The sequence below is a fragment of the Nymphaea colorata genome, chromosome 8 (assembly GCF_008831285.2).
Source record: "Nymphaea colorata isolate Beijing-Zhang1983 chromosome 8, ASM883128v2, whole genome shotgun sequence".
Taxonomy (NCBI): domain Eukaryota; kingdom Viridiplantae; phylum Streptophyta; class Magnoliopsida; order Nymphaeales; family Nymphaeaceae; genus Nymphaea; species Nymphaea colorata.
The window spans coordinates 19,807,009-19,816,509 of record NC_045145.1 but is presented as its reverse complement, the minus strand read 5'-3'; the positions used below and the strand labels follow the sequence as shown (position 1 = coordinate 19,816,509).

General features: G+C 39.2%; 1 protein-coding gene across 4 annotated transcripts; it reads left to right on the top strand.

Annotated features, from left to right (window-relative positions):
* The first annotated feature begins 3,929 nt into the window (after positions 1-3,929).
* LOC116259687 (uncharacterized membrane protein At3g27390) lies at positions 3,930-8,892 on the top strand. Of its 4 annotated transcripts, none has more exons than XM_031637568.2 (9): positions 3,930-4,300; positions 4,393-4,551; positions 4,644-4,819; positions 4,905-5,038; positions 6,590-6,878; positions 7,000-7,106; positions 7,225-7,417; positions 7,885-8,345; positions 8,586-8,892. In XM_031637568.2, the coding sequence occupies exons 1-9, from the start codon at positions 4,186-4,188 to the stop codon at positions 8,722-8,724; spliced, it is 1,773 nt and encodes a 590-aa protein (XP_031493428.1). In that variant the 5' UTR covers positions 3,930-4,185; the 3' UTR covers positions 8,725-8,892. The 4 variants fall into 4 exon arrangements, with proteins under 4 accessions (XP_031493428.1, XP_031493430.1, XP_031493429.1 ...); XM_031637570.2 differs by having other exon boundaries at positions 3,934-4,300; positions 4,393-4,501; positions 4,624-4,819; XM_031637569.2 differs by having other exon boundaries at positions 3,934-4,300; positions 7,888-8,345.
* The last annotated feature ends 609 nt before the right edge of the window (positions 8,893-9,501 follow it).

Here is a 9,501-nt window from a genome sequence, read left to right as displayed (position 1 = left end):
TAGAACAGAGCGGCCTGCAATTAAGATGGGGGTGTAAATCGATAGCATCAACCAAATACATGAAAAAATAAGATCCTAATTGGACTCCTAACTGCCAAAAATCATAAAATGTTATGTAGTTTGCATTTGGTAAGAAGGACATTATCTTCTTTAAGCGATTACTACGACAACAGTCATGCTTTAAGAACATCATGTCCTTGCAAAAAACATGGCCTAAATCTAACAATCAATTGCTAGACATGGCCACACCCGTGTTTCATAAAACAATAACATGGTGCTTGCAGACTCCATTGTACCACTGCTTATTAAATATCCTTATATTGGTTTTGGCTATCAACTAGGTCGAACCAACAGTGGACCCAGTAAGTACAGAAAATAAATGTATGCAACCTAAACCACGTCAATTTGTTCATATTCCAAACTAACAAAGTATCAACACCTGCATCTTATTATTGTAGGCGATGAATCAGACTAGCGCTGTTAATATATATAGCTTTGTATGAATAATTGGACCCTTGGAAGTCGTCGAATTATTAATCAAACCTCAGCACAAAATTCAAATCATACCCATTGACTAAAGGGCAGGATAGTTGAAAAAGCTTTCCAATTGGAGCTCCCAGTCTCCAAGAACATGTAAACACGCATTACAGCTTTTGTGGGAATACCATTCTAATATTCCGTTCCGATTAACTATAACAATTCCAAATAATTAAAACGTTAACGGGGCGTTTAAAATCTGAGGATGTACATATCGAGCGGATGAAATTTTATGTACTGCATCGACTACTCTATGTGAAATTTCTTTCTATTAAATGCCATAAGAGTTATCAATCTTTGGATAATGGGATTCTGCTCATATATATTTTGCCACAAGAGCCACCATGTTATTTGAACTCTCTACTCAACGCTTGTGTAGTCCCTGACCTTAGAGCAACACAGCTAGATGTCCCACCCCGAGAGTGGTTTCTAGAAGAATGTGAGCCAGGATGGAGACTCGAACCCGGAACAGAGAGGGGCCACCGTGGTGATGCAGCGTAACCCTTCGGCTTTCTCATTCTACTAAACCAAAAACCTTAGAGTTGTTCAGAGGTCAGCGTCAAACACATTCATAGAAGGCAGTGGACCAGGCTGCCGGTGGTACTCGGTATTCGGCCCAACTCAGGCCCGGGCTTGGGCCCAGAAAAAAGGACACCGGGCCAGCTGGAAAAATTATGGGGCTAGCCCAAGTGTGCCTCATAACAGTTTTTTAATAAATATTATTATTACTTTTATATATAATTATAATATTTTATTACAATTTTTAATATATATATATTATTTTTATATTAAAAAATATATTTTATAATTTAATCGGGCCGGCCCGTACCCAGGTTCTTATAGGGCCCGGCCGAGCCGGCCTGGATGCCCAGGCTTACATTCATCATGTTATGGTCAGCATCTGATAACAAAAGAAGAAACTTTTGGGTGCCTATTTGCAAAGGATGATTGTCCTACGTTTGTCCAACTTAGAGACCTGTGCTTTTGTTTGTAGGAGGAAAGAGGATGTGAATATGTCCGATTTCAATTGGATATCTAGCGGAACCATCCAACAGAATTAGATTTGGAAAACAAAAATATTTGATTAAGAAATCGGATCATCAGATTTGGATTTAAGACATGACATTGGATCAGATTCGGGTTTGGATATATATAAATATCCCATCGGATTCAGATTCATATTTGCATCAGATTTAGTTTTCAACAAATATCCTATATCCAACAACCTTACATTTTGAAAATATGTTAGATTCAGATGTGAATATAAAAATCAGGTTCGAATCGTGAAATCTGGTTTCAGATTTAGATTCAGTTCAAAATTCAGATTCAAATTCATATGTGAACATAAAAATTGGATTCAGATTGGATTCAAATTGTGAAATTTGATTTTAGATTCAAATTCAGATGTAAACATAAAAATTGGATTCATATCAGATTTGAATTGTGAAATCTGATTTTAGATTCATATTCATATTCAGACAAAACTTTTCTTCATTCATATTCAAAACCAAATTCTAATCCGAACATATGAATATCTGAAAAGGTAGGTCTAGTTAAGACTATAAATATATGATTCTAGAATAATCCCTTGACATCCCTAGTTAATATACATGTGGTATCACAAACCGGTCTCATTCGTTCAAAGTTTTGACTAATAAATACATCACTTTTTCATACTCTCGAAGATTTTGACCCCAAACACACAAGATAGCCAAATTCAAACCACATCCACATGTGATGCTTTCTTAGCTAAAGTTTCTCCGCCATGACTTAGCAAGGTCGTCTGCCATGTTGAAATTCTGGGACCTTGACTTTGGCAGATAGCACATTGATGCAGATAGGAGAAGAAACAAAAACCAAATAGCATTAATCTTTACATATGATGAGATGTAGATGGTTTTGGACTTACGTCACATGGTCTCACTAACTTAATGAAGTTATCTACCACGCATCAAAACCAGGATATTGAAATATCAAGGGGAGAATCTCAACTATGGTAATTGTCAATATACTTTAGGAATAATGTTTATTGCAGTAGAAACAATTCTGCTCATCAAATGCGCCAAAAGGGAAAGTAAACTTTCACTGACCAATCACACACTTAACAAATTTGATCTGGTATGAGGATTTTGTCAATTTTTAGCAGTTTTTAGTGGTGCAGCAGAAGTTTTTAGCAGAGAGACACTAATTTAAAAGATCTTAGATCCTCGAAATACATAAGGAAGTGATTGAGGGACGCTAAGCAAGAAATGGAGGCATCAATATATGAGCAAGTATATGGTTTGGAAACAACTAATACATAAGACAAATAATTTTTGTGGAAATGTGTGGGCATGTAATGCTGAATAAGAAAGGTTGGAATACATGTGGGCAGTTAGGCCCGCGGAAATGATTGCTCCCCAAAGACAAAGGTTACCCTCAGTCAGAAATTTTGGCTTGGCCCTGAAAAACCACCCTTTGGATCTTCCAAATTTTAAATAAATTCACGTAATACCGTTGACATCTCCAGGGAGAGTATGGAAAAGTAAAATATAATGGTGATGACTTGCACGTCTTCCTTCTGAGAATAGGAAATCCAAGTCAATTGCGCAGAGAAATTAAACATCCAATGGCATGTCATTTCTATCAAACCTGCTGTTGTTATGTATGCTTATTCTAGAGACTACATATATAAACGAGCTGAAATTATTCTGACATCCGGATGTTTCAATCCCTTTTTCTCTCTCTCTTTTTTTCTCTTTTGCCCTTTCCCCCACCTGACTGCTTCCTGGTGTCATGTCTGGAGGCTGTGGCTCATTTCAACTTGGTGGCGCATTTGGAAAGAGCGCAACAACAGAGTCTTCAGAGACACCTTCTCTTCGCCAGATTCTGTGGCTCGTCTTGTGCAAGGGGATGTCCAGTTTGCCATTCGGTTGAAGCGCCGCTGTCCGTCTGCGGCTGGGTGACTATGCAGCTCCGTCTTTCGTCTCTCTCTTATTTTTCTGTGTATTGTATGGTATATTTCTTATTCCTGCTTCTGTTTTTGCGGTTTATTTTTTGCGGATTGTTTTTGTACTTAGGGAACCTATTGTCCTCAAATTTTGTTATATATTTCCATTTTATCAACTCTTTTTTTTTTTTTTTTCTCTCTCTCTCTCTCTCTCTCTATATATATATATATATATATATATATATATATATATATATATATATATATATATATATACCACCAACTTTTCACAACACATGATCCGATGCCGTGCACGAGAGTCTTTAATCAGACCCATATTATGTCGGATGGTTATAATGGGGAGCTGAAGATGATTAGAGGAATTGAGCTCGTATATATACAGAGCAACGACTCGAAGGCCTAGTAGACTCCGCCGCCGGTGGGCTTTCAAAAGTTTTGAAAAGCAAATCAAATGTTCACACCAGTGCCTCTCGCCTAAGCGCATTAGGATATGTTTATCACCTCCTTCCCATCCGAGTTGGCTGGATATTAGTCTCCTTTCCCGCGTGGAACATTCTTGCGTCTTTTCCGCGAATCTCTGTCTCTCCACCTCTCTGTCTTGTCCTCCACGTCTCCTGCAAAATTCACTCCATTATATTTGACGGTTGTATACGTGAAAGGGAGAGAGAGAAAGAGAGAGATTCCGCTATATTCATGGGATGGGTTCTTCATTCCCAGAGATTGAATCATGTTATCCCTCCGTGGTTAAATATGCTCAGATCGGTTATGTTGTTCTTGCCTTCTTCACAGCTCTTCTTTTGGGTGCTCTGAAAGGTGGTGCCACGCAAACCAACTCTTTCATCATTTTCATCACCAGAATGATTAGATTCTTCATGTTTCTTGATGCCCCGTTTCGCTTGTGCCAGGCTTATTGTTTGGTCCTGTTGCATCCTTTCTCTTTATTCTTGGCAACGCGGTGGTGATAATTGGGCTATTTCCCGCACACCTCGTATGGACCGTTAATGCTGTTTTAAAGTACGCCATCCATGAGAGTCTGAAACTTGAACTTCTTTTCACAATTTCAAGTTGGTGTTTTATTTTTGTTTTCCTTTTTTCAATTTATCTGAATCTATGTTGTTTTTCTTAATCGCTTACAGGACCAATCGATTTGATGCAGCACTTAAGGTAGTCATCTTACTGGCTCTGCCAGTAGTCTTCTCCTTGTGGTTGGCTTTGGGTGTCTCTGGAAGTATCCTGGTTGGAATCGGATATGGGTTCTTTTCACCTTGGGTGGCGACCTTCGAGGCTTTTAGGATCGATGATCATTCGAGGAAATTCTTGCACTGCCTCGTGGTAAATTTTCTTAAGCGGGATATGGGTGTCCCTCCTACCGGCTTCTTTTCTGTTATTTCTGATACCCAATTTGGTTCTTGATCAGGACGGGACCTGGGCTACTGTTAAAGGCAGCTGCACCGTTGTTCGAGATTGCGCTGATGTTTGCTATCACTCGTATTCTCAGTTCTTGAAGGAGATGCAGGAAGGAAATAGTTCTCATGAAACTCAAACCATAAGGTTGGCTTCCTATTCTAACCCTCTGCTGATTCATGTTCTTTCAGATAATCTGTCTCCTTCCTATTTTCAATTCTAGGGAGGCACAAATCACCTAAAGTTTAGTGTTCGAAGCTTTATAAAGAGATGGATTGAAGAGGACAATACAAATGCTAAGACGACATAAGTATTTCACAGCAGACTTAGTGAAATAGAATATGTTGCAGATATTTGTTTGCTTATCCTTGAGTCGTGTTTTCAACTTTCATACATATATAAATAGAGGTACATTTGCAAAGAGGATTTTTGCCTTACTTATATCTATGTCAAATTTGGATCAACAACCTTATGTTAAACTGGATGAAGAAGAAAAGGAGATGGTGGATGATGGTGGCATATAAACAAGGAAGCATAAAAAGGTACGACGGTTAAAGGAGATGGTTGATGATGGTGGCATATAAAAAAGGATGCATACAGAAGTACGACGGTTAGTTGCCTACTGGCGATGCTTTTATTGTTAAAAATTATGGTCTAACATTTCTTAGTGTGATGAAAACAGGTTTAATGTTGAAGAGTGAGGCCTGTGTTGAAGAGAATATTGCTTCCAGGGCATAGCATAGCTGGACTGGCTAGGGGCATGTGAGGAGGTGCATCTCTAGTTTGATTCTCGTGAGCCTTATCCCTCTCTTTTCTGGACGGTGTTGAAGAAAATGTTACTGCTGTGGTGGTTATACTGGACTTGGTACTGCAAAAGGAAGGAAAATTGTTGTTACAGTAGTATTATTGACATCTTAGGTTGAAGAAAAGGAAGTGGTGTAGGTAGTGATGAATGATGATGATGGTGAAAAAGCTCCCATTTACTAGTGGTAGTAAAGAAAGGATTCGGTCATCATGGTAGAAACGTGGCGAAAGTGTGACGGTGATGGTCATCAAAAAAAGATGGTGTGTTCGTGTTGAAGAATAGTTACTGATCTTAGTGGTAATAGTGGAGAAGGAGGGCGATGAGGTGCTGGTGATGATGGTAGTGGGGAAAAGCTGTGGCTTGTGGTTGAGTGAAAGAAGAAAGTAGAAAGTAGTTCCTCTATTCTTTCATAGAGACAATAATTTCACCTATATTAACACAACTTGTTAAGAAGAAAGTAAAACAGTCAAACGGGAAAACTTGCTAGTCAGACGAATGTAGTTAAACATAGGGTAAATTCACTGGAAGCTGTCTCCCTCGACAAACCATCCTCATTGCAGTCTGCTGCTTCAATGGCCTGGACTCTCATCCACAATCAAGAAGTGTTGAATATGACTCGGCTAAAGGATCTTCAAACTGAATTGCATGTGTTACTTCCTAAACCTGCCAAAGATAAATCACAATTTCATTTTCGCTGTTTTTAGGAAGGATTGATGTATTTGGCATGTAACAACTTGAAAACTATTTAAAGCATTTAGATTGGATCAGTACCAATAAATTTTAAATATTATTTTGGTGATTGCTTGGTTTTTCCGTTGCAGAACTAGGACATGGTTCTGGCTTGTAACGACTGAAATATAAGATACAATTGTGATTGCTTGATATTCTTGCAGACTGATGGTAGTCCCAGCCTGCATCATGGTGGGACTTATGGGCCTGCTTGTAGAGCTTCCTCTTTTCACAGTAATATCTGTTGTAAAGAGCCCGTACATGCTTTTCAAGGGATGGTGGAGGTTGCTGCATGACCTAGTGAGCAGGGAAGGGCCATTTTTGGAAACTGTTTGTGTGCCAATTGCTGGTTTGGCAATTCTTTTGTGGCCCTTAATTGTCGTTGCAAGTATTGTTCTTGCCATTTTCTCAAGCATATTTGTTGGCTTGTATGGATCGATTGTTGTTTATCAGGTAGGTACCACCACACGTATTCCTTCTATTGTCTAGTTTTTTCCTCTTTGACATACAACAGGCAATTTTATTTGTTTCTTGGCATATTTCTCCATGTCATGCTTCGACAAATTCGTGGCAGGAAAAATCTTTTAGGAGAGGTATTGCCTACGTGGTTGCAATGGTAGCAGAATTTGATGAGTATACTAACGATTATCTTTATCTGAGGGAGGGATCCTGCCTACCAAAGTAAGAAATTAGAAGTTTCCTTCACTTTACTGGATTGTCGTATTGTTGATTTGTTATGAAAAACAGATCCATGCGCACCTTGTTATCTAATATGCATATATTCGCTTCCAACTCTCAGGCCTCAGTTTAGAAAGAAAATAAGCCATCATTCCTCAAGTTTTTCAGTTGGATCTGTCCATGAACCAGGAGGCTTATTTCCACCCCTTCATCAGCAGATGCCTTCGCCTGATGGATCACCAGGGATGCTTATACCGAATTTAGTTCCTACAATGTCTGTTCAAGAAACAATACAAGAAGTGAAAATGGTACAGGTATGATTTGCAATTGAGTTTTCAGTTGATTTTCCCTTTCCCATATCTATTTCAGTTGGAAGCACGAACACCTGGATCAGTATTTACAATATTATAATATTTTTTGTATCTGCATGATGAATTCTTCTGAGGAACTAAACCACTACATTTGACTTGTTCAAATTTTATAGTATATGTTGCGAATGTTTTGAAGACCTAGTGGTGTAATATTTTGTTCGGTTGTATTGTACCCGTGTGCACATGAAAGGCTTTAATGATAAGTCACTTGAATAGCTCCCCCTAGTTGTTTAGTAGACTTGAATTACCTGGTTGACTAAGTGTCAGGGGTGTTTAGATTATATCAACCATCTGAACATCAGAACACCAGCAATCTCATAAATGGTCCTACTTTCTGTTTATTGTTCTGGTCTCCTATAACGATTTTCTGCCAGCTATGATAAAACATACTTTCTTTCAATTTGATGCAGCAGATATGGGAAGGCATGATGAGGTCCTGTGAAGTGAAGGGCAAGGGACTGATTGATGTCAATGCCATAACGATGTCTGACCTGAAAGAATGGTGCAGCAGCAGCAGCAACGACAGCAACAACCATGCTATCATCATTGGTCTTGGCTTACCATCTTATGCAATTTTACAAAGCTTGTTGTATTCGATTAAAACTGGAGCTACTGGACTGGTTTTGAGTGGTGGAATTGAAGTCACCCATCTCAACGGCCCACAGGACCGGCTATTCGATTGGTTTTTCAACCCAGTGATTGTTTTGAGGGACCAGATCAAGGCCATAAAGTTGGGAGAGAGTGAACTGAAATTCTTAGAGAAATTCACCCTGTTTGGAGGAAATATTCAACGAATGGAAGCTTGGGAAAATGGTTCGGTGGTTCCTCAGGACATGCTTAGAAATGCACAGATTCAAGCCATAAGCAGAAGGTAAAACTTATTCCTTTTCCTCGGAAAAGGTGTATCGAACTTTTGCCCATAGCTTTTAATTCTTTTCGTTGGGTCTCTTCATTCAACGCATCTCATGCAACATTCACCTTTACGAGGATGCCGAGCTTCTTCATATGAACAATTGATGTGCAGCACTTCTTATTCACTCTTATTATCTTGAACACTTCTGATAAATATCCAAGGAGTTTTACTGGAAGACTAATGTGCATTAGCTGGCAGGTTACAGGGGATGACAAGGAGCATCAGCAAGTTCCCAACTTACAGAAGGCGATATTTTAAGGTGGTGAAGACATTGATGGCTTATTGTCTGCCGATGAAAGAAGGAATGAATCCATTTCAGCCTGAGATATACCTATAAACCCGCCCAGTAATACATGGCTCTTAATGTGTAGCTGGCCTGGCCTTTAGGGTGTACATAATGCCTTTTTTCCTATTGACATGTAAAAGACTGATTGTTAGAGATATGGAATCCCGTGCAATTTGTAGATGCGTTTGGTTTACTTTGCACGAACGATGGCTTCTATTCCTCTAGGCTTCAAATGCTTATGTCAAGATGCGTCATTCAAGAAATTATCCTGCAGAGAAGGATTCAGCTTCGACCTTGCTGTGAGGGGGATTCGAAACTTGGGACATCTTTTCACGTTGGTGATTCTCACAAGTCGCTCTCACCAATCGATCAGGGCCTTCTGGGGCTAAAATTTGAAAGAACAATAGACCAGAATTTCTTAAATTTCAAGCGGTAAAAGAACAGTTTCGTTTTTTAAATTTGGAAAACACGATTGAATCTAAATTGACAACAGGTATACATCCATTCAACACGAGTGCTAGAAGCCATACCTGGGATGTTTTGGGAGAACAAGAAAGTTGCGGAACAGCCGAGTTGGGACCTCAACCTGACAACTTATCATCCATACGCGCTGCTGCTCTTGATCTACAAGTGGACAGGTCATTTCCGTGTTTTCTCTTTCTTTGCCTTTTGAGACGAACTTTCAGGGAAAACGCTGAACTTTCGTGAAAGCAAACAGCAACAGTACAAGCACGGCCATTTGTTTTCGTCACATGTGTTGTCTCTTGCGCAACTTGTGTAAAACAACGGGTAATTTGATTTTAATCCTTTTATTTCAAGTTTTCTTTC

Excerpts from the sequence above, each read along its gene's own strand:
- LOC116259687 (XM_031637568.2), top strand. The coding sequence starts at position 4,186 with ATGGGTTCTTCATTCCCAGAGATTGAATCATGTTATCCCTCCGTGGTT. Across the intron at positions 4,301-4,392 it reads TCTTTTGGGTGCTCTGAAAG|GCTTATTGTTTGGTCCTGTT; the intron begins GTGGTGCCACGC and ends CGCTTGTGCCAG. Across the intron at positions 4,552-4,643 it reads ACTTCTTTTCACAATTTCAA|CACTTAAGGTAGTCATCTTA; the intron begins GTTGGTGTTTTA and ends GATTTGATGCAG.